This window comes from Guillardia theta (genome assembly GCF_000315625.1).
Source record: "Guillardia theta CCMP2712 unplaced genomic scaffold GUITHscaffold_42, whole genome shotgun sequence".
In the NCBI taxonomy this organism is placed as follows: domain Eukaryota; class Cryptophyceae; order Pyrenomonadales; family Geminigeraceae; genus Guillardia; species Guillardia theta.
In genome coordinates, this window is record NW_005434632.1 from 33,901 (window position 1) to 56,502 (window position 22,602).

General features: G+C 54.8%; 6 protein-coding genes across 6 annotated transcripts; 3 read left to right on the forward strand and 3 right to left on the reverse strand.

The window, feature by feature from the left end:
* Positions 1 to 2,176: 2,176 nt before the first annotated feature.
* On the forward strand, positions 2,177 to 4,624 carry GUITHDRAFT_109854 (hypothetical protein; the record flags this gene model as incomplete). The annotated part of the gene is made up of 10 exons (XM_005830991.1): positions 2,177 to 2,637; positions 2,873 to 3,169; positions 3,212 to 3,242; positions 3,343 to 3,387; positions 3,447 to 3,632; positions 3,709 to 3,746; positions 3,847 to 3,893; positions 3,991 to 4,138; positions 4,303 to 4,392; positions 4,498 to 4,624. 10 exons carry the CDS (start codon positions 2,177 to 2,179, stop codon positions 4,622 to 4,624), a joined length of 1,470 nt encoding a protein of 489 aa, XP_005831048.1.
* A 570-nt stretch (positions 4,625 to 5,194) lies between these two features.
* Positions 5,195 to 10,273, reverse strand: GUITHDRAFT_95120 (hypothetical protein). The gene is made up of 10 exons (XM_005830992.1): positions 10,152 to 10,273; positions 9,684 to 9,914; positions 9,226 to 9,561; positions 8,252 to 9,141; positions 7,964 to 8,138; positions 7,441 to 7,631; positions 7,105 to 7,186; positions 6,998 to 7,060; positions 6,762 to 6,817; positions 5,195 to 6,109 (listed from the first exon to the last, which is right to left on the reverse strand). Exons 1-10 carry the CDS (start codon positions 10,254 to 10,256, stop codon positions 6,022 to 6,024), a joined length of 2,217 nt encoding a protein of 738 aa, XP_005831049.1. The 5' UTR covers positions 10,257 to 10,273; the 3' UTR covers positions 5,195 to 6,021.
* Positions 10,274 to 11,342: 1,069 nt separating this feature from the next.
* GUITHDRAFT_109856 (hypothetical protein) lies at positions 11,343 to 14,572 on the reverse strand (the record flags this gene model as incomplete). The annotated part of the gene is made up of 18 exons (XM_005830993.1): positions 11,343 to 11,416; positions 11,463 to 11,524; positions 11,595 to 11,668; positions 11,728 to 11,799; positions 11,840 to 12,052; positions 12,430 to 12,553; positions 12,600 to 12,666; positions 12,709 to 12,763; positions 12,960 to 13,064; positions 13,115 to 13,547; positions 13,592 to 13,626; positions 13,675 to 13,770; positions 13,821 to 13,898; positions 13,946 to 14,077; positions 14,132 to 14,199; positions 14,250 to 14,334; positions 14,376 to 14,440; positions 14,491 to 14,572. The coding sequence occupies 18 exons, from the start codon at positions 14,570 to 14,572 to the stop codon at positions 11,343 to 11,345; spliced, it is 1,920 nt and encodes a 639-aa protein (XP_005831050.1).
* Positions 14,573 to 15,375: 803 nt separating this feature from the next.
* On the reverse strand, positions 15,376 to 15,903 carry GUITHDRAFT_153043 (hypothetical protein; the record flags this gene model as incomplete). Its single annotated transcript, XM_005830994.1, has 2 exons — positions 15,376 to 15,424; positions 15,457 to 15,903. The coding sequence occupies one exon, from the start codon at positions 15,901 to 15,903 to the stop codon at positions 15,484 to 15,486; it is 420 nt and encodes a 139-aa protein (XP_005831051.1). The 3' UTR covers positions 15,376 to 15,424; positions 15,457 to 15,483.
* A 1,386-nt stretch (positions 15,904 to 17,289) lies between these two features.
* On the forward strand, positions 17,290 to 19,558 carry GUITHDRAFT_153044 (hypothetical protein). Its single transcript, XM_005830995.1, has 3 exons — positions 17,290 to 17,316; positions 19,014 to 19,450; positions 19,510 to 19,558. The coding sequence occupies exon 2, from the start codon at positions 19,031 to 19,033 to the stop codon at positions 19,448 to 19,450; it is 420 nt and encodes a 139-aa protein (XP_005831052.1). The 5' UTR covers positions 17,290 to 17,316; positions 19,014 to 19,030; the 3' UTR covers positions 19,510 to 19,558.
* Positions 19,559 to 19,681: 123 nt separating this feature from the next.
* GUITHDRAFT_139932 (hypothetical protein) lies at positions 19,682 to 20,303 on the forward strand (the record flags this gene model as incomplete). Its single annotated transcript, XM_005830996.1, has 4 exons — positions 19,682 to 19,722; positions 19,857 to 19,967; positions 20,071 to 20,098; positions 20,133 to 20,303. 4 exons carry the CDS (start codon positions 19,682 to 19,684, stop codon positions 20,301 to 20,303), a joined length of 351 nt encoding a protein of 116 aa, XP_005831053.1.
* Positions 20,304 to 22,602: the final 2,299 nt, after the last annotated feature.

The following is a 22,602-nucleotide window of genomic DNA, read 5'->3' on the forward strand; positions in this document are numbered from 1 at the left end:
AAAGGGCAGCCGCCGACAAGGAGCCCGGGCGCTGCCCGGGGGTCCGCCAGGGGCAGCGGACGGAGGGAGGCTGGACACAGGAACACGGTACCGCTCGGAGCGTCCGCTGCCCCAGGCGGATAATGGGATTTTACTCCGGGTATCGCGTCTAAGGGATTTTCTTCCTCCTGCATGCTCCTGCTGCTTGTTGCTTGATTGCCTGACCCTTAGGCTGCTTGTCTGCGCGGCTTCGCGCTTGGGCTGGCGGTGCCGCGTCTGGGTGCCAGCAGTGCTGGTTCATTTCGGGCTTGTGTTTTGTGTGTGATTGTGCAGCTTCTCGCTGTGGACTGTGTGCCAGGAGGTTTAGCTTGTTCCTGCTTCAATTGTTTTGCTTGAGGCGCTTTTTACCTTCTGCCAGTAAATCCTATACCTTACTTTAGGTATTTTTTTTTTTTTTAAAAGGTATAGGATCGCCCTTCACCTTGCGGCCATGAGGATGGGAGGGTACCTGCCGTCGAGAACGAGGATCCCCCACTGTATCGATGACGCTCTGAAGACCAGCTTCGTTCAGCATCGACCGAATCGTACGAGTAAGGTTGTCATGCGCCGTGGGAAGCTTGAGAGGATCGGCGTTTGCAGGTCTGGAGATGATGTGCAGCAACGGAGGGATCGAGCTCGCGCTGACATCCATCACATTCCGTCGGACACTGGCAGATCGGCATGCCGCAGTGCCGCCATGGAGATCACTTTTCAGCAGTCGAGCATCTGAGCATAGCGGTGCGGGAAGGCCTTGAGGGGTAGTAGCTCGAGACTCGCATCGGAGAGTGGCTCAGGTCTCGCTCAGGAAAATCAGCAAAGATGGTAGACTGCAAGACCCTATCCTGCGACTTGAGCGAGTATGTCCTGCGGCTGTGCACGTTCTCATACGCCGGTCTCCTGGGTGGCATCACCGGCCGAGACACCGTGACCCTACTGATGATTCACAAGCGATCGGACACGGATCGGACTCGGTGGCAACGTCCGAGACACCCTCCCTCAATCGGATCATAATGATAGAAGATAGAGGATGTGCCACAAAAAAAAACTCGGCCGACCCACACTGAGCCCACTGACTCGCGGCGGCCGAGCCGGCCCGGCCCGTCGCGGCGGCACGGTAGTAACCTCCGACATAAATGCAGAAAGGCTTGAAGCATGAAAAGGTAGCACCTTCGTCAGCAAATCGCCAGGGTGATAAGACGTATGAATCTTCTCCGGGAAGAGCTCATCCTTCTCCACCAGAGTCCACAGCAATCATGGCCCGGTACGGTAGGCAACACGGTCACCGTGGCTCAGTGAGTGGTGTCGGATGTCGACTGTATCGAGCACACTCGGCACTGCGGCATTGACCAGTCGATTCCGGGCCCGGGCCACCGTGACTGCGTCGGTGAGAGTTTGTAGAAGATCGCGCTAGCTGAGCAATCGGTCCCGAGACCGTGACGGTTCCTAGGATCGGTCAGCAACCGGACCCGCCCCAGAGCTGAGTCCAACGGAAAATAACGGACGATAAACGGCCAGGCCGTTGCCGAGATGCAAGCATTGAAGGAAGCGCGAGGAAGGGAGAAGAAGGGAGAAGAGCAGAAGACGCTGTCTACAGGGCAAGGAAGAGAGTCAGGCTCTTAGATAGGAGAGCATGCCCGAGAGCAAGGAATGCGAACAGCTTGACAATAAGGAAGGATAGCATGACACGTGAAAGAGGTGTGGAAGGGTTGGATAAGATGGTAAGGTTGTGAGACCGGATGGTTCTGAGTGTTTGGACGGGTAGGAAGAATGACGAGATGTGATGAGGGCACCCAATGAGTCGAGATGACTGAAGGTAAAATACGGAAGGATGGGTAGGATGGGTGAAGTCAAGACTGGAAAACAACGGATAGCACCCATGTTGCGCTGCTCCTGATTCATCCCCAGCCTCCACATCTTCTCTTCTTGTCGAGGCTTGACAATGCTAGGACTTCTCTGCGCCTGAGTCTGTAGGCTCTAATGGATTACTAGAGCATGCTAGCTCCAACATCAGATGTTGCCATGCCTTACCTGACCGTGACTTGATGATCGCTGACTCTTCGACCTCCTTGACCTGTTCTCGCACAGAAGCAGAGGAAGAGGATGATGCAGCTCGGCTGCTGTGAGAGAAGTCCGACGTGGCCATGACCAGCACGAGGGGATGACGGCGGAAACGAACATGAAGGAGGCAAAAGGAAGGGCCTCCTCCTCAAGATCCAAGAGCCAGCGTGAGAGCTCGCGACAGCAGACGGGGCAGGCAGTGCAAGAGAGGAAGGAGAGCGGAAGGCACAGCAAGGCTGTGATGTTCTCCCTCTCTCCTCGCACGCTCGATCAGACGGTCAAGGGAGCGCCTGCGGTGTTCAAATGCGCGCAGGAAGTGGATCTGGGGCGCTACGACCGAGGGAAGCTGGGCATGTCGGTGCCGGGGGGTTGGGATCAAGACCCCAAGCACAGGACGAGGACAGAGCTGCTGGAGGCCCGCAGGAAGTCCAAGATCCCTGACCCGACGTTCGACCTGGATGGCGATGGCATCGTGTCTCGTGAAGAGTACATCCTCTCAGTCAAGTACGATAAAGACCGTGACGGTAAACTGTGTACACCTGAACGAGATGCGGCGCTACGGTAAGGAGAAGCAGTAGCCTGCAGAGCATAGGAAGGTGTTGTGAGTCGGGATTGAGATAGCGAGCGGGGGCTGGGAGGAAGGGAGCGGGGAGTGAGAACACGAAGAGAGTGAGGTGACGAAGCACAAGGGAGGTGAGATGTAGAAGGGGAGGGAAGGTGGCGTCGGCGGTGTAGGATCGGTTGAATGGAAGAGGAGGAGGAGAAGTAGCTAGCAGGACATCTTATGATGGCGCAGGGCACTGAAAGACAATCATCCTCTCACCAAGTTCACGAGTACAAGACCCAAAACTGTTCCAGTGAAACCTGATGGCGAGGTTTTTATCTCCATCTCCATCTCCATCTCCATCTCCGTCCATCTGTCCATCTGCCCCCTCCACGTCTTTGCCTCTCCTCATTTCCCCTGCTTTATTCCTTCTTTTCTCACTGGGCAAATGGATGAGGCTGCGGGGCAGGGGCAGCCGGAGCGACCGAAGACGAGGACGGAGTTGATGCAGAAGCGCAAGGAGGAGAATCTGCATCACAATCAGAGAGGGTGAGCGAGGAGCGAAGACTTGCAGCAGCTAAATGGTTGCAGGTATGAGCAATACGAAGACGCCGTCTCAAAGGTCCGATCGAGTTTGATCCTCGCGATATGCTTTTCGTTGTGGTCAAACTTGGCGTCTTCTTCCTCCTTATTCTCGTCATTGTCCTGATCTCTCACGATAGCTCGTGCCTCTGTGGAAGAGCTCTGAGGAGTACAAGAAGTGTCAGGTACACAGCATGATGGAGATTGGGATTGAGACGATGACAATGATGGCACTCACGACAAGGCTGATGATATTTATGGTGGTGGTGGTGATGATTTTGATGATGATATTCATGTTGTTGCTGTTGGTGGTTGTGGAAGTGATGATGATGGAGATGTCAATGATGACGATGGAGATGGTGATGATGATGATGACGACGACGACGACGATGACGATGACGATGACGATGACGATGACATGATGATGATGGTAATGATGATGATGATGATGATTTGGACCATCGTGAAAGAGATTACAAAGGGAGGCTCTGAATGTCTGGCTACAGGAAAAGTACGAGGAGACTAAACCGCCGAAGAAGACTCGGTTTCTTTTCACTTCCCTCTTCTTCCTTTTCTGTCTCTGTTTCTCTCTTCCTCTTGCTGCTGCTCTTCTTGGCTGCGGCGTGTGATTGTTATGCCTGCAGGTCGCATGAGATTGAAAAACTGAGACAAACTTCTAGGATACTTTGCGGTCTTCACACTCCTATCGTCCTGCTACTCTCTCCCATCTTGTCCCCCCCCCCTCCTCTGTTCTCGTCTCGTCTCCTCACCTTCCGTTCCTTTGGCAGATCTCAATGCCACCACCACGTGCCTTAATCCTGATCGCAATGCTCTCGACCCCGTCGCGCACATCTCAGGACAAGTGGAGTATGAGGATCCCGCAAGCTTCACCTTCATGGGCTACAAGGAAGCGCCGAAGTTCAAGACGAGGAGCAGGTCCTCCTCTCCCTCCTCCTCCTCTCCTCTCCTCCTCCTCTCCTCTCCTCTCCTCTCCTCCTCTCTTCTCCTCCTCTCTTCTCCTCCTCTCTCCTCTCTCCTCCTCCCCTCCCTCATCTTCACGCTCCTTCCTCTCTTCGTTGACCTCCCTCAACTTCCTTCAGCCTGCAAGAGTTCCGCTCCAGCCGCCTGCTAAACGAGCTAGACAAGACGGTCAAGCAGACAGCGAAGAACTTCAAAAGCATGAGGAAGAGGTATCGCCTACACATCCTACCAGTCTCTCTCCTCCCTCCTCCTCTTGCTGCAGCTGGACTGTCTGTCCGTCACTCGTCCGCTTGCACGTGCTCAAGGTCAGGCAGGTTGGAGGACCGGGAGGACGCGCTCTTCCTCAAGGCACAGATCGCCCTCGCGGACCCGAACAATCGAGTTCGATCAGACCTCAAGCTCAACGCAAAGGAGAGCAACATGAGGCAACTCATGGGGTAAACACGCTCCCTCACTCTCCTTCCCCTCCTCCCCTTCCCCTCCCCCTCCTTCCCCTCCTCCCTTTCGCTTCCCCTCCTCCCCCTCCTCCCTTTCGCTTCCCCTCCTTCCCCTCCTCCCTTTCGCTTGCTCTTCTCCTCTCATTTTCTCTTGCATCTCATATTCTTGACTCGTCTTCTCATTTTCTTGTCTCTTTTAATTTTTTTTTCTGTTTGTAGCTCTGGGAGAAGGAGAAGGAGCCCCCAAACAATGCTGCTCGAGCCGCGACCCCTAACAGGTTCCTCGTCCTCGTCCTCGTCCTCGTCCTCGTCCTCGTCCTCATCCTCGTCCTCGTCCTCGTCCTCGTCCTCGATTCTCCTTACTTGTTTCTCGCAGTCGCATACCGTTCTGGACCCTGAGAGCCGGGTATCAGGTTCTACTTCTCTTCCCTTGTCTTGTCTTGCCTTTCTGCTTTCTTGTTTTCTTGTCTTGTCTTGTCTTGTCTTGTCTTGTCTTGTCTTGTCTTGTCTTGTCTTGTCTTCCCTTGTCTTCCCTTCTCCTCTCCTCACAACCTTGCAGGAGGCTCCTCTGATTTCTTCAGCGCTGGAGCTCCGCGAGTCGAAGAAATGGTTCAAGAAAGTCCCCGAGCCCTTCTTCGTCTCCTCGCCTCCAGCTGGGACAGGCGAAGTCTTCGACCCCTACAACAGGACGAGGACACGCGAGACGGCTGGGCGGGAGGGTCTCACGGACAAGGTCACCTCCTCCCCAGCTGTGGAGGTGGAGAGGACAGAGCAGACGTATCGTCCTCGTCCTGCCGCCAAGTCAGAGATACGCAACCCAGACGGCGGGGGAGGAGGCGCCGCCCAACTACCTGACCGAGGAAGCCATTTCCTCCGCCCACCAGCGGCTCATGGACGTTCCTCTCTACTCCTCCTTCGCGCCTGACTTCGTCTACCGCCCTCGTCCTCTCCCTCCCAGCCGGTCTCGTCATGCTAGCCGGCAGAGCTCCCCTGCCTTGCGCGCTCACCCTGAGGCCTTGGCGAGCCAGCAGGAGGAGGAGGCAAGCAGAGGGAGGGGAGCGCTACAGCCTCCTCCCAGGATGCAGAGTATCCTTGTGTCGCCTAAGAGAGCTGGAGACGCTGCTGTGGCTGACCGACGAGGGTCTGTGGGGAGTTCGCGTCCTCGAGCCTCCCCTGCCTTCCGCTCTCTCCTCGATCGCGGTACTCAAATCCGAAGCAGCGGATTTGTGGGCTGACCTAGAGAAGCCGCGGTGACACGTATGTGCGGGTAGAGGAGGAGGAGGAGGAGGAGGATGAGGATTAGTAGTACAAGTAGTAAGAGGAGGAGGAGGAGGCGGAGGCGCTTTTTGACTCTCAAACACAAACAGTAAAACTTATTGTATCTCTCCCAGCCTTGCTTTCTCACCAGATGTCCACCTGGCGTTTAGCTGAGATATGCATGGGCGTGTCTTGAGGAATCATAAAGGCCGAGTGAAACTCCGGGATGTTTCTGCTCTCATTATCAACTCCCTGCTCCCCCCCCTCCTCCTTCGCTTCGCTTCCCTCCCTCCTCCCTTCGCCTCCAGCCCTCTCCTTTTCTTCCTTCAATCTCTACCTACACTCCCTTGTCTCTTCCTTCAATCTCTACCTACACTCCCTTGTCTCTTCCTTCAATCTCTACATACACTCCCTTGTCTCTTCCTTCAATCTCTACCTACACTCCCTTGTCTCTTCCTTCAATCTCTACCTACACTCCCTTGTCTCTTCCTTCAATCTCTACCTACACTCCCTTGTCTCTTCCTTCAATCTCTACCTACACTCCCTTGTCTCTTCCTTCAATCTCTATCTACACTCCCTTGTCTCTTCCTTCAATCTCTATCTACACTCCCTTGTCTCTTCCTTCAATCTCTACCTACACTCCCTTGTCTCTTCCTTCAATCTCTACCTACACTCCCTTGTCTCTTCCTTCAATCTCTATCTACACTCCCTTGTCTCTTCCTTCAATCTCTACCTACACTCCCTTGTCTCTTCCTTCAATCTCTATCTACACTCCCTTGCCTCTTCCTTCAATCTCTATCTACACTCCCTTGTCTCTTCCTTCAATCTCTATCTACACTCCCTTGTCTCTTCCTCATAACCCAAGTCTGCTTCTCTCCGCTTACCCGAGTGGTCCGTTGACACGAAACTCATTGGGTCCATGAGGATCTAGAGTAACAAGCTAGGAGCAAACCAATCAGGAACGATGATGATGATGATGGTGATGATGGTGGTGGTGGTGGTGGTGGTGATGATGATGATGATGATGATGATGATGATGGTGATGATGATGATGATGATGATGATGGTCATGATGATGACGGTGGTAACGATGATGATGATGATGATGATGTGCCATCACCTGGAGTTCTCTCTCCTTCTCGATGTTTTGTGCCCAGACTTTAGCCCAGGACAGGAAGAATCGCTGTCAAGAGTGTCAAACGTGCACGGACAGCTTGAGCTGCAGACCTGCTGGGCTGTGAGCCCTCCGACGCGAGTCTTGGGGTCTTGGGGAGTGAGGCCACGGGCTTTGAGGAGGGAACAAAGAGCCCTGCCAGCGTTTTACAATCACGAAGAAACAAATGAACAAGAGCACAAAGACAAAAGGAATGTGAGTACGAGTATGAGTTCGACTCCAACGAGAAGGATGTGTTGGGAATAGAGTTGTTGTGGGCAGTATTGGTAAAAGCAGTAGAAGTAGAAGTGGGAGTACAAGTAGTAGTAGTGGTAGGAGGAGTAGTAGAAGCAATTGGAATAGGAGCAGTCAGAGCAAGAGGATGTGATGGTGGTATGCAGTCGACTTGCCGGTAAGCTAGCTTGAGCCCTCCGAGGTCTGCGATGTTCTCCCCGCACGTGAGCTTTCCCTTGAGCGGCTGACCGTGCACCTTGAAGGCTTCTGCTTGCTGCACCATCACCTCCACTCGCTTCTCGTACTCCTTCCCGTCCTCCTCGCTCCACCAATCCACCATGTTGCCTGTATGGTCGTACTTCCTGCCCTGAGCCACGTGGTCAGCGGGAGGTGAGGCAGCAAGAATGGCGGTGAGGGGAGAAAAGGGCGAGAGAGCCTCGAGGAAAGGAGGAGAAGCCAAGAAGGTGGAGGGGTGGGGGCAAGAAAGGAGGCAAGGAGGGATCGGAAGGAGGTAGGGGAGGGGGGTACGATGGGAAGGAGGGAGGGGGGGTACGATGGGAAGGAGGTAGGGGGGTTACGATGGGAAGGAGGGAGGGGGGGTACGATGGGAAGGAGGGAGGGGGGTTACGATGGGAAGGAGGGAGGGGGGTTACGATGGGAAGGAGGGAGGGGTTGGATTGGACATATCAAGGAGGGAACCTGATCGTCGAACCCGTGGGTCATCTCATGTCCTACAACAGCGCCCATGGCGCCGTAGTTGATCGCCTCGTCGACGTTGGGGCTGAAGAAGGGAGGCTGGAGGATGGCGGCAGGGAACACAATCTCGTTCATCGAGGGATGATAGTACGCGTTGATGGTTTGCGGTGTCATGTACCTGACCAGCCTCTTCACTTCACTGCCTCCACAACCCGCACCCCCCCCCCCCCTCTTCCTCCTCCTGCATCGTTATCCCCTGCACCCTTGCGCTTGCTGACCTCACGCTCTCACCATCGCGATCGGTCGGTCGGCGCATTGGTGTAGGAGAGCATGCGCTTGAAGTGAAACTCGTGGCCCTGCAGCACGTTCTCAAAGTGCTGGCCCCGCACCACCACGAGCGGCGAGTAGTCGATCCACTTGTCGGGGTAGCCGATCTTCACTCCGAACTTGGACATCTTGAGTAACGCGCTCTTCCTCGTCTCCTCCGACATCCACGTCACTTCCGTCAGCCGCTCCCGCAGCGCCTCCCGCACTCGCTCCACCACCTCCAGCGCCGTCTGCTTCGACTCCTCCTGGAAGTACTTGGCCACGTACAGCTGACCCAGAGCCTCCCCAAGCACGGACTCCAGCACGGCCATGGCTCGCTTCCACCTAGGCTTCTGCTCTTTAGTGCCCTTGAGCTTCTTCTCGAAGAACTCGAAATGCTCGTCGACGAAGACGCGCGGCAGGTCGAAGGCGGCGAAGCAGTGGAGCACGTGCCACTTGAAGTAGACGCTTAGCCTGCTCGCTCCTTCCTCCTTCACCAGCTGGCAGATCTTCACCACTGCCTCCAGCGTCGGCACGTTGATCTCCCCCAGCTGATCCACTGGCTTGCCGATGAGCGCGAAGAACCTGTCCAGTCGGAGGCCTCCGCTCCCCCCGTCTTGGTCGATCCTCTTCTGTAGCTCCTCCACTGACATCTTGTTGTACGTCTTCTCCGGATCCCGGCGATCCGTTCGTGTCATGTGGAAGCCAGCGATCTTCTGCTCGATCTCCAAGACAATCTTAGCAGCCTCCTCAGGGTTCACGGACGAGTCGTCGAGGAGAGAAAACATCTTGGTCACGTGCTCTTTGTACATGTCTCGCTTGTCCTGCTTGTCCTCGTCGAAGTAGTAGTCTCGATCAGGAAGTCCAAGCCCAGCCTGCAGATGCAAATCGTCAGCTCCTGCTGTTGATGCTGCTGCTGCTGCTGCTGCTGCTGCTGCTGCTGCTCATTTCTCTCTCACCTGGTCAAGCTGTCCGATGCTCCACTCGCTGTTCTTCTTGTCTGGGCTCTCGTAGAAGGACAGAGGCGTCGAGTCAACTCCGGATAGGGTCAGCTTGGCGACAGCTGCGGTGATGTCTTCCTTCACTTTGTGCTCCGAGACAGCATCGAGGAGGGACTTAAGCGGCTCCGTCCCTCTCCTCTCGATCGCCTCCTCGTCCATACAGCTCGCCCAGAAGTCAGCGACTTTCTTCTCCGTTCCCACACAGCCTTCCTTGGTCTCGAGCTCGTTCACCATCTCCTTCAGCCGCTGCTGGTTCCTCTCATGCAAGATCGTGAAGCAGTTCCAGCTTGGGTACTGCACAGGAGGTCACAACCCCTTCAACTGTTCTATGCTCCTCCATCGGTGTAATTATCCTCAGCAACTCCCCCCCCCCACCCCCAACCCTTCCCTCCTTCCCTTTCCTTGCTCCGCGTTACCTCAGGAGGAATCGGGTTGTTCTTTCTCCAGCCTCCGATGGCGAAGTTGTAGAAATTCTCATGGGGCGGAACGAACTCATCGAAGTCGGAGGCGTCGATACCTTCCGTAGTCTGCTTGCTATCAATGCAGGGGCCGCACGCGATTGCGAAGGAGCCCTCGATCCCCGACCAGGGGTTGTTGCAGCAGGGACACTTGGTGAAAGTTCCAGGCCTCTCCATCCTCAGCCGCGCCTGAGTCGCACAACCCTCATATCAACGAGGCCTCGAGAGGAGCCGCCATCTCACACGTCACGCATGTTCGAAAAAACAAAGACATGACAGGAAGGCAGAGACAACGAGGGGACAAGAAGGAGAGAACAAGGAGGAGAGACAGAAGGAGAGGACAAGAAGGAGAGGACAAGAAGGAGAGGACAACATCGAAAGCAACCCCACAGGAATGTTTCGCATGGGATTGGATGGGAGGGTCACCTGAGGAGCTGGAGTAGGGAAGTTTGAGCTGACAGGCACAACAAACAACAAGAGGACTAGGGAAACAAGAGAGCCAAACTGATGCGACATGCCAAGAGAGCACATCTGCACATCAGACGAACCTGTTGAACACGACATGTCAGAAGCTACACAAGCTAAGGGCAAGTAAGAGAGATCAAACCAATGCCAACGTGCTCATCTTAATCTCTACACCGAATATGTTTTGCTTTCGTTTGTCACTCACTTTGACAAGTAGGAACCTTCTCAATCAGCCCTTTCGCTGTCTGTTTCTACTCTCTTAAGTTACGTTTCCTCTCCCTGCGGTTTCAACCTCGATGGACTCTGTTCTCCCCTCCCCTCTCTCCTATCCTCGGCTTACTGATCTGTTCTGATCTGTTCTGATCTGTTCTGATCTGTTCTGATCTGATCTGTTCTCATCTGTTCCCTCCCTCCCTCCCTCTCTTGCTCCCCTTTGCCTCGCTGCATGTTGCTTGCTCTATTGATTGCGTCATTGTCGATGCCCACCCACCCATACTGTTCTCTTTCCTCCCCCGCTACCCCCTAGACTACCACCCCCTCTAAATCCTCATCATCACCCACCTATTTGTAAGCGACTCATAGACCCTGCATTGATCACCCACCCCCACTTCCTGCAGAAATCCTCTTCGTTTCCCCACCCCTACCTATGCATTACCTGCTTCTTCGCACCACCCCTATAGTTTATATCGGGTGCAATGTTCAAGTTCATGGCTGCGCTGAACAGCGAAAAGTCGCCAAGCAGCTACAACAGGTCAGAGTGGTGAAGAGGAAGAGGAAGAGGGAGAGGGAGAGGGAGAGGGAGAGGGAGAGGGAGAGGGAGAGGGAGAGGGAGAGGGAGAGGGAGAGGAAGAGGGAGAGGAAGCTGCTGCTTGTTGCTGCTCGTCCGAGGAAACTTTCGGGGAAGGAATTGAGCAGCGCGGAGAGATGGGAGGGAATCGTGTGCGTATTCTTATCTCAAACGCTTGGCAGCATGATCAAGGCGGCTTGTTCAGCTGATCCCGGCACGTCTCAACCCGGCGACCCCGAGCTCTGGTGCAGAGACGCTTGAAGAAAGTGGAAGAGAAACAGAAAAAGCTTTAACCTCCTCATAACCTCAGCAGTATACGTCCTCCCCTCCTCTTATGTACACCCCAACTATCCTCCGAGCTACTCTTACACGTAGCTTGTCCGTCCTCCTCGTCCATCCCCTCGCTCCTCATCCGGCAAGGGCTCGTGCTCCTGCCATCCTGCCCGCACTGTCACTGGACGAGGGCAGAGAGCGCGAGGCCTCACCACATGCTTGGCGACACCAGCGCAGGTTCGCCTGCACGTCACTAGCGACCCTCATCCCCACCCTGACGCAAAGGAGAGAGACGAGAAGCAGGACGACAAGGTGAGAAAGAAGGAGAAGAGCAGCAACCGCACCTTGGAAGAAGGACACCAAGAATGTAGTCGGACCTTGAGAGCGCCACGGATAGGATGAGATAGAAGACAACGAGCTAACGAGGTTGTCAGACCCTCAGTCCTTTCCATCCCCGTGCCTTCATGCATCGCTTACCAGAGCTAGAGCAACAAGGTGGACAAACACGTTGATTGTTGGGTATCCCAGCTCTCCTCCTCCTCCCCCCATCTGCGAACTTGTGAGCGACACTCTAGCACGCAGCTCTCACCTGGTTGGCCACAAAGCAGTCGAGCGCGTACGCATAGGGCGAGAGAGAGCGGAGGAGAGGAAGGGGGAAGGGAAGGTCAACAGGAGCTAACGGATACCCGGCAACGAGGAGGAAAAGGAGGAGGAGAAATCCGGCAGCCCAACTGAGGAGCAACGGAGAAGAAGAGAGATGCGCACTAGCCTTGATGCTCCTCTCACTCCCTGAAACAACAATCTGTACCAAGCGCGTTGTCAGTTGTGCCCAGGAAATGGAAGCTGATCGATAGTGAAGATGAAGATGTCGTTGTGAGGGAGATGATGGTTATCACAGGAGAGATAGAATGCCTGAAAGCAGATGGGGAGAATGCCGATGGCCCAGGCGGAGGCGACGGTGAGGAGGAGGAAAGAGAGGAGGGCGCCAACTTCTTGCTTGAAGCTTGCTGTGAGATAAACGCTGAGGGCCATGCAGGCTGAGCTCAGGCCCATCTACATCGCGTTGGCATCCGTCAGAAGCATCCGCAAGAGACCATAAGGTGAAGGAAGCAGAGGAAGCAGGGGATGGAAGAGAAGAAGGAAGAGGGAGGGCGAGAAGAGAAACGAGAGGGCTGAGACCTTGACAAAGAGCTCTCCGGAACAGACGAAGAGTGAGTGAGCAAGCAGCGTCATCCTTCCAGCACACACATCCAACCACAACATCCTCTTCTCGAGCGCTGTTCGCCTCCTCACGCTGTCCAACCTGCGGGGGCTTAGCTTGAAACTTCTCCATGTCCCTCGCATGTCACGTGAAGCAGAGGAGGAGGATGGTGAAGAGCCCGAGACGCTCCTGCATGCCAACGGCGACAGTTTCATCTAGGAGAGTGAGATGGCGCAGCAGCAGGGAGGGAGAGGCACCGGGAAGGCGAGAGAAGACCAGACCAAGAAGCATCCCGAGAAAGAGCGGGGCAACCTGCCGGGATATGAGCAGTGGCGTGTGCACGACGGGATGGAGGGCGGGATGATGGTTGTGGAGGAGAAGAGGGGAGGAGGAGGAGGAGGAGGAAGGGGGAAGTAGTCGACCACATAGCGATGGATTGCTAGCGAATCTCTGGCGATCAGCTTCCACTGTCTGCCTGTCAGTCTCGAATCTTCCTTACTCATGTCACCTCCATCTCGAGCATGGCAGAGATCCATCGCAGGTCTGCTCGGTCTGAGCTGGGCAGGCCATCTCGTCCAATCAAAGCAGGAAGAGGAGACTTGCCGCTGCGGACCTTGACAGCAACTTTAGCTGGGAAAGACTCTCATGCAAGCTCGGGCAGACCTCGAGAGCTTTGCGGCGAGCAGAGCGATAGGAGTCGGAGTCTGCGTTCATGACAAGGTACTTGTCGACCTGCAGGGATGTAGGTGAGAAACGCTCAGGAGCTCGATGGGCTCCAACTTGGTTGGAAGGGAGCATGAAGATTCCATGACTGAGCATGTCAGACGTAGAGAATTCGGCGAGCAGTGCGAGAGAGGAGCCGCTCAATCCGGAGAAGTGCTTCCTGTCCAGCGAGTTTGCGGTGAACCAGGTGCTGAAGGAGGAGGCGGGGCCTTGATAGATGGTCTTGCCGTCCTTGGACTGCAGGCAGAGGATCAGTCGCCTCCGCACAAGCCGACGGGGAGCACAAACCAGCACAAAGATGTCAGAGAAGAGGCTCAGGCAGCCTGGAGGGACTTGAGGGACTGCCATGATCACGGCGTAGGCATGGGAGGTGCTGGAGACAAGGTTAGAGGAGCGGGAGCAAGAGTAGCGGAGGACCTGAGGCGAGACATGGCCTCGAGAAAGACAACAGACTGCCACCACTCACTGTCAGTGTGATCATATCAGGAAGGATGAGACACCTGAGAAGGGGAGAGCTGGCAGGTAGGATTGTTCAGCAGAAGCATTCCTGCACATCCGATGATCTCGCGGGCGACTCGAAGAATCCTCTTGTTCGCCTGCCATCTTCATCAGACCAAAGGCTGGCAGCTCTTTCTGCAGGGATAACCGGGGAGAGGTCACAGTAGCGCGTGTTGTTGACCTCTGCTATCCCCAACATGTCGAGCACCTGATCTGCCATCCCAGACTAGCACAGGTGTCAGAGCTAGCTCACATTCCCAGCTAGCTGGGGACCTGCTCCGCAGTACTGAGAAAAGTGACTCGGACTTGAATGGTGTATAATAGGATCTCCAAGCTGGTCAGCTGCTCAGGCATGACGTCTGCCGCCTCCAAGTCGACGTATGCGACTACTCTAGGATCAACGTCCTAAGGTGAAGATCAGCAGGAGCTGGCACGGGAGAAGGAGCAGTCAATCATCACAGTGGGTTCCTGGCCATTCCAGGTCACTGTTCCTCCCACAAACGTCCCAGTGTGCACAGCGTTGTATGCTAAAGTGCGATGGCCGTCAAAGTGGGCACCGGGAGCCAAGGACGTATACCTGAAGAAGCAGCACAGGGGTAGATACTCCTCAGCCCATTCATGAGCGGGACCGTCAAGCTAGATGGCCCGATGAACGTGGCAACCTGAGGCATGGATCATCGGTCAGCAAACAACCCCCCGAAACCTTGTTGACCTCCCCAGACTTGACGCAGCCCGTGACTGGTCCCACCAGTCTCACCCTATCTGAACCTGATGGTCACGAGCAGTTCAGCACTTAGACACTAGCAAACAAGTGTGACCATCTCTGTGAAGTACTTCGAGATCTTCGAAGGAGATGGCGAACTCAGCTCTGTTGAGAGCTTTCTCCAAGTGGCCGTCCATGTCGAAGCAGGTGTATTGAAATGTTTTAGCAGGATAAGGTTCTTCAAGCAGCCATCTTGCAAGAAGAAGAATAAGTACAAGGAAGCTGAGGATTCATTCACATTCAGCTCTCCTTCTGCTCTTTCTCCTCTCCCTCGCACTACTACTCTCACCTCCTCGTTATCGTCCTGGATTTCTTCCAACATCCTATTTCCGAGCAAAAGTAACCGTTCTGTAACGTTTCGACAACTGGGAGTGAGATGATGAAATAGGCCCGTTTCCCGCCGGCTCCCAGATTCCAGATTCCAGATTTTTTCATACAAATATAAGTCAAATTCTTTTTTTTCTACTCCAAATGTTTTGGAGAACTCAACTATAAGTCATTTTAATTTGAGAATGAAACGATGCGGTTGACTTTCCCAGATTTTGCTTTTCGAATGGGCAGGCACTATATGGAAATATACTATTAGCTCAATCGAGAAAAATTGTTAGAAGGTAGGGAGGGTACGCTGGGAGCATCAAATATGAACAGGCAGTGGACCCACCCCCTGTCAGTATGTATTGAAAGCACCGGTGAATATTTCGGGGTAAATTTCAAATTAGTTTGAATAAAGTCAAAAATCTGGAATCTGGGAGCCGGCGGGAAACGGGCCATAGCTTTTCATCCCCGATCACCCACTGACCGTACTCCACTAGTACATCGCCTCTGAGTCTCCCACGGCCATGACGACTGCCAGGCTCTAAGGAGACAACTGTGACTTGCAAGGAAATGAGCGCTAAACAAAATCAGGTTTGGATGAACACCCGGAGTCTGGTGGTGATATAGCTGTTCATTGCATCGCACAAGTATAATAACCTATGACTCTATCAACACTATCTATGAACAAGGTCCCATGTCATTTATACACACTGACGCCATTCGGGACAAGGAGTCAAGGAGCGCTCTTGCATCGGGCTCTATCTCCTTCCATCACAAAGTTCCCCGCACGGTCGATGGATGGGCCAAGCCCTGACCCGGCCCTCTTGACCGCCCCAAGAAGCCCTCCTTCCTCCAGCCTCCCCCCCTGGTCGATCGCTGGCCGCCTGATGCTCCCAAGACTGCACATCATGCACGTGACGCAGCTCGGCGATCGGCAGGCGACCTGCTGCTCCTCGAAGTCCTCCAGCTGCCGGGCGTACATCCGAGAGGGAAGAAGAGAGAGGCTGCTGCAGTGTAGGAGACGGTGGGGGCGGGGGGGTGAAGGCTGATGGTCTGCAGAGACACCAGCAAGCAAGCTGAGAGGCTTGGGAGCAGCGCGGGGAGACGCGTGGACGGACAGGCGGCGGAGGGAGCGCGAGCATCGGTGCCACATCTTGTCAGTCGTGGTCATGCAGGAGATCAACACAGGAGGAGGAGGAAGAGGGGCTGGGAGAGAGGGTGGGAAGGGGTGTGGGAGAGAGGGTGGGAGGGGCAGATAGGAAAGAGCGAGGTAACTGAGATAGAGAGTGAGCTGGGCTTGAGCGTCAAGGTGAAGAGCGATGAAGGCACTGAAGGGCGGAGCAGATCGGATGGTGCAGTGGGTAAAGGGGCTGAGGAGTTTATAGGCGGAGACTCGTTTGTTTTACTACAGGATCGTGTACTGGAAACCGTGATCTGCTTATTACTTTCCTCCTCTTTCTGGTTCCAACCGCTGAGCTTCCAGGAGCAGTTGCTATCTTAACGGCTCTAATTCTCGAAGAGCCATGCGAGAGGATGTGCTTTTGAGGAGCATGACAGGAACATCTCGCGACGGTTGGGAAGGTTTTTACTCCGTGTCGACTCCGAAGACTCTGAGAGATCGGTTCTGCCAATGGCACGCCTCGCCATCGACCATCACTGATCATGTCTCCAAGTCTGCCGTGCAGTGCCGCTGCAATGCCCAGCATGCGTTCCATGATTGGTTTCTCCTCGTAGTACCCCGGGTGACCCGGCAAGTCTCAGCAGCTGACTCTGTGAGTCAGGCTCTCGGTCTCCCGGCGAGGCCCGCTCGCCCGGCCCCTTCCCTGAGTGACTCTGTTGACCGTACTCGATATCAGGCTTCAGTCACCGGGCGACTCGGCGACTCGGACTGAGCCTCAGGCTGAACATCACGCCGCGCGGACCGATCCGATGATCATCGGCGGCGGCGGATCGAGTCAAGGCGGCGGCCCGGGCCGGACCGCCGGGCCAACCCGGGGGGTACACTGACCGTGACAGGCCGCGGCGATGGAACGCATGCTGGGCATTGCAGCGGCACTGCACGGCAGACTTGGAGACATGATCAGTGATGGTCGATGGCGAGGCGTGCCAGTGAGGCCGAACTGCCAGGCATCAAAAGCCAGAGGACGGCCTAATTGGCAGAACTGATCTCTTCGGAGTCGACACTTAATCCTCAAAAGCACATCCTCTCGCATGGCTCTTCGAGAATTAGAGCCGTTAAGATAGCAACTGCTCCTGGAAGTTGAGCGGTTGGAACCAGAAAGAGGAGGAAAGTAATAAGCAGATCACGGTTTCCAGTACACGATCCTGTAGTAAAACAAACGAGTCTCCGCCTATAAACTCCTCAGCCCCTTTACCCACTGCACCATCCGATCTGCTCCGCCCTTCAGTGCCTTCATCGCTCTTCACCTTGACGCTCAAGCCCAGCTCACTCTCTATCTCAGTTACCTCGCTCTTTCCTATCTGCCCCTCCCACCCTCTCTCCCACACCCCTTCCCACCCTCTCTCCCAGCCCCTCTTCCTCCTCCTCCTGTGTTGATCTCCTGCATCATTGAATATCCTCTGTGAGGAGATACTACCGATACGAAGGGGGTAGGGTGGTGGAGGGGGGAACTTCTGTACCAGGAAACCTCTCTTTTGTACCAATATGTTTTCATACAGTACAATCTATACTACCATGTATGTGATGGGTAAAACTAAAATTGCAGTACCTCTAAAACCAAGGCGGGGGAAGGGTTCCACGCCAGAGAAATTCAAATCACCCCACCCCGCTTTTGTCCAGTCTCTCTACCCCCCCTTTGATCGGTGAAAACAGGGGGTACTCCGTAGTCAACAGGGAGTGTATATACGGACCCCATGTGAACCCCCAAAAAAGTAGAAAAAAAAAGACCAGATTTGCTAGGGGCTGCATATGGGTTTGTGAACGGCATGGCCGCTTGCCGGCCAGCGGAAGCCTTCCGTGGCAGCCTGGGACTTCAGATCGTAATCAGCCCCCGAGTACCGTAGTACGCTGTCACTCGCCGGGGCCATTCGGCGTTATCACCCAGGCCCGGGCCGGGGCCTCGGATCCGAATGATGGTATCTTAGGATCGTAGGAGCGATGGTATCTTGCCTCCCATGTCAAGGTTTCCTTAGGGTTTAGGGTTTAGGGCGTGGTGGAATCAAGCAGAACGAGACAAGAAGGTGAGAAAAAGAATGACAAAAAAAATCCAAAAAACAGAACAATACAAACATTCGACTTGATAGGGGAGATCCCCTGGAGTCTACGGGAAAACAATAGAGAGTACGGAGCAGCGGCGCTGCTCAACTCAGGAGAAGATGGATTTCTCTCTGAGGACGTTATGGAGGCATTAATCGTTGAGGTAAACCGCAATTTAGAACCAGCGGAAGACAGATTTCAAATAGCATGGCCCCAAGGCACGAGGTATGCCAACGAGCAAACTAGAAACCAATTTGGGCTGCAGAGAGGGACCATTGTTCTCCCGAGAATAGTAGCGGGTTTGAGAGATCAGGAGGGAAGGGCACGGAGAGCAAAACGACTGCTAGCCGGGGCAGCTCAACCATTCTTATTCCCTTGCGTAGAGAACGGCAATCATTGGATTCTAATCGTGGCAGATGTTAACACAAAAAGAATACACATCGTCGACTCGCTTAGCACGGCCCTTGAGAGAGACCTGGGGACAGTCAGAAGCCAAAGGGAGGCACAGTTTCAATTGGGGGGCGCACAGCGAATGGACCTAGCATCACTCATGGCGACGATTATCACCGAGGCAATTAGCGATCAACAAGAACACTGTGACGACACGGCATGGAGGGCATGTGTGTCAACTGGGCTGCAACAAACAGACGGCTACAATTGTGGAATTTTCGTTTTGCTGCATCTGCTGCTGATCGCAAAGACACGAAGGAAAACACAACAACAAGATATCTTCAACACAGGGAGGCAACAAGGCGTCCCCCCCCATCAGCAATGGCTCATGCGAACAAGACATCTGCTGCTGGATGGGCTCTGGGGGGGGGGTATGGAACATGTGCACACGCGAGAAACAATACAACGCATCTGCAGAGCTCTACAGCACGCGCAAGATTCAGGTTACAAGGAATGGCAAGTTGCAGAGCTCACCATGGAACGTATACCTAACCGGATGGAAAGGCGAGAAGACGGCCAAGAACGCGCAGGCGATCTACAGGCGACCCAGGCATCTGAAGATGCACGGCTACAGGAGAGATTGGAAGACGAGCCAGTGACCACGACTGACAAGATGTGGCACCGATGCTCGCGCTCCCTCCGCCGCCTGTCCGTCCACGCGTCTCCCCGCGCTGCTCCCAAGCCTCTCAGCTTGCTTGCTGGTGTCTCTGCAGACCATCAGCCTTCACCCCCCCGCCCCCACCGTCTCCTACACTGCAGCAGCCTCTCTCTTCTTCCCTCTCGGATGTACGCCCGGCAGCTGGAGGACTTCGAGGAGCAGCAGGTCGCCTGCCGATCGCCGAGCTGCGTCACGTGCATGATGTGCAGTCTTGGGAGCATCAGGCGGCCAGCGATCGACCAGGGGGGGAGGCTGGAGGAAGGAGGGCTTCTTGGGGCGGTCAAGAGGGCCGGGTCAGGGCTTGGCCCATCCATCGACCGTGCGGGGAACTTTGTGATGGAAGGAGATAGAGCCCGATGCAAGAGCGCTCCTTGACTCCTTGTCCCGAATGGCGTCAGTGTGTATAAATGACATGGGACCTTGTTCATAGATAGTGTTGATAGAGTCATAGGTTATTATACTTGTGCGATGCAATGAACAGCTATATCACCACCAGACTCCGGGTGTTCATCCAAACCTGATTTTGTTTAGCGCTCATTTCCTTGCAAGTCACAGTTGTCTTGTTAGCCGCTCCTTAGCGCCTGGCAGTCGTCATGGCCGTGGGAGATGTATGGGTCATCGGGAATGTTCTTCGGCATCAAGTTGAGGTGCCGAGTAGTTGCGGTGCAACATTTGTTGAGGAGAGCTATCCGATGCCCATATCAAGTTGAATTGAGGGGTTTACATGAGGCATTGGCAGCAGGCTACATTGCCAGGTTGTATAAACACTTTTAATGTACAGATGTCGTAAAGTTACCCTCCCTGTCTATGGAGGGACCGAGTCCATGGGCTGCTTTCATCATTACGCCGAGAGCCCCTTCGTTGGAAACGTTTCCAGCAGAGTCGATGGAAGGTTGGGATAGAACGCCTATGGTGCTTGTACTGCACGAGATACAGCCAGTGCATTTGCAGCGAACTCGTTCCTCGTTGAATTCCCGTTGCTGTCTGGCATGCAGACTGGCGTGGCCGCCACAGAAACTTGAGGTTTGCAAGCTAGAAAACAGTTTGGGCGTCGCAGTGCAGCTTCCTCTCCGGCAGGACGTCGGGATGCTGGGCTGGTGCTTGGCCTTCCAGGATCCGCGAGGAGACCCACAAGTGCTTGAAAGGCGGAGAGATCGAAGTTGTGAGAGGATCAGGAGCTCAGAGCTACGACGGCAGAGCATTGTCGACTGGGTGTGAGAGGAGTTGAGAGAAGGAGGGATGGATGGAGCAGGGAAGGGCTGGAGGATAAGAGGAAACAGAGGAGGACGGAGAGGCGAGAGAAATTAATAAAGGGGGAGACCCGGAGATATGATAAGGAGTCGTTTCACTTACAGAGGTCTCAGAATTGTCAGCAGTTGTTCACGGCTTTTTTTCTATGTAAGACCAGATGCACAAATCCAAACCGAAGTACACGAAAAAGAGTCTTTTCATCTCCTCCAGGTGTTAAGAGAACACCTGGCCGTGCGGCTTGAAATCATGAGCTAATGGCTGGCGAAGCACCTCCAGGCTAATAGAAGCAGCTGCCTGCATCCATCGGTTAGAAACAATCTGAGGCAAGCTCGATTCTAGCGCCTTCTTTTCATCATGACAATCAATGACTGACTGGCATAATCTATGAAACCACATGTTTTCGATAGCCGCCCCGTCCAATCCCAACGGGCACCTCTCAATGTACTCCGAAGTAAAAAACTGCCACGAACCGAGATTCAATCGAACTAGCGCGATGACCCGGTGATGCTGGAATGACAGTCAACTCTGCGACTCTCATCAACTCAGCGTAACGTGCATCACGTCATCATGTGCCGTCTTGGGAGCATCAGGCGGCCAGCGATCGACCAGGGGGGGAGGCTGGAGGAAGGAGGGCTTCTTGGGGCGGTCAAGAGGGCCGGGAAGGGACCACAGCTGTGCATTGCAGGAGCAGGAGCGGCTCTTGATGGCTTCGTTTACAAACTCTGTCTATTAAACAAATGGTTTTTCCTTAGCCTGTGATGACCTTTGACTGCATACCGATGGCTCTCGTCCCTGGCGAACCTCAACAGCAGCATCCCTGGCCTGTCTGAATCGAGTTCAAGAGGAGGGAGGGAGGGAGAAAGATACAGCTCCTCCTTCTTCTTTGCCAGCGCCACCAGCCTGCCAGCAAGATGCGTCATCGATATCTTCTGTAGCCCTTTAAGTGCAGCTGATAGCTGCCCTGCACCGCCGTCGACGAGGATGATGTCGGGGATGTCTTGTTCGTCAGCATCAGCGAACCTTCTGCTGATCACTTCCTCCATGGCTGCAAAGTCGTTCACCCCTTGCACGCTCGTGATCTTGTACACGCGATACAAGTGTCTCTCTGGCATCCCATCCACCAGTACGATTCTCGAGGCTACCGTAGCTGTGCCCTGGCAGTGGGAGATATCGAAGGCTTCGATCCTCGAGGGCTTCCTCCCAAGGCCCAGGAACTCTGCCATGTCACCGCCGGCTATTGATCGACTGTCCTGCATCTCGATGAACTTTGCTTCCGCCTCTGCGTTTGCGATGGCGAGCTCGATCGCCTTCTTGTCTTCCTTGGCGTGCTTGCCTCGAGTCTTCAACGAGCGGAGGGCGACCGGCTGGTCGAAGTTTGCCTGCAGCATACCTCTGACGGCTTCAGGGTTCGGCAGCGCCACCTGTATCAACATCAGGCGACGTGGGCAGAGGAGAAGAAGAGTGGACCTGAGTGAGCAGAACTTGTGGGAATTCGTCGCGCGGCGTGAAGGTGTAGTGCTCCTTGATCGCCTCCTCTAGCGCCAGGGCGAGAGCTTCTTCTCCGTGCTCCTTGTCCTCTAGCTTGGGGATGTCGAGCTTCAGCAAGGTTCTTCCCTTCACCATCCCGTTTCTGAGCTGCAGCAGCAGAGCGACACAGCTGGCATGAGAGGATGAGGAGGGTCGCGGAGACGCTACGGCCGTGATGGCAGCGACGTCTGTCGGAGGCGCGTGCGCGTCCCAGTCGAGGAACTCAAGCTCCTTCCTCACCGGATTCATCGCGACAAGTTTTCTGACGTCGGCAGCTGCCGCCAGCTTCCCCTGCTCCTCGAGCTTCTCCGCAACCTCCAGGCCCCGCCCCTCTAGCACATCCAGGCACTCAAGGACGAGCTCTTGGTACTCCTGCCTGCTCATAGTCTTGCCGTACATGACCTGAAAGCGAGACCGTCGCAGGCGGAAAGCGGCTTCGAGAAGGGCGAGAGTGGAGCGGAGGAGGGAGGAGTCAGTGTAAGGGCCGAAGTACCTGGCGCCGATAAGCGATTGCTGCTTGCGGGTGGTAGAGAAGAGACGGGGAAGCTCCTCGCCGAGGGTCAGGCAGATGAAGGGATAGAACTTGTCGTCTCGTAGCAGGACGTTGTAGGGAGGCTGCAGCTCTTTGATCAGTCGCGCCTCCAGCAGGAGGGCGTCTCGCTCTCCTCCAGGAGTCAGGATATACTCCACACTCCTCGCATGCTTCAGCATCGCCTCGATCCTCGGCGACAGGCCCCGCCCTCTGCCGG

Coding starts and splice junctions, on each gene's coding strand:
- GUITHDRAFT_153044 (XM_005830995.1), top strand. CDS start 19,031: ATGTGGCACCGATGCTCGCGCTCCCTCCGCCGCCTGTCCGTCCACGCG.
- GUITHDRAFT_95120 (XM_005830992.1), bottom strand. CDS start 10,256: ATGTGCTCTCTTGGCATGTCGCATCAGTTTGGCTCTCTTGTTTCCCTA. Junction 7,632..7,963: donor CCCACGGGTTCGACGATCAG/GTTCCCTCCTTG, acceptor CACGTGGCTCAG/GGCAGGAAGTACGACCATAC. Junction 7,061..7,104: donor GAGGGCTCACAGCCCAGCAG/GTCTGCAGCTCA, acceptor CACTCTTGACAG/CGATTCTTCCTGTCCTGGGC.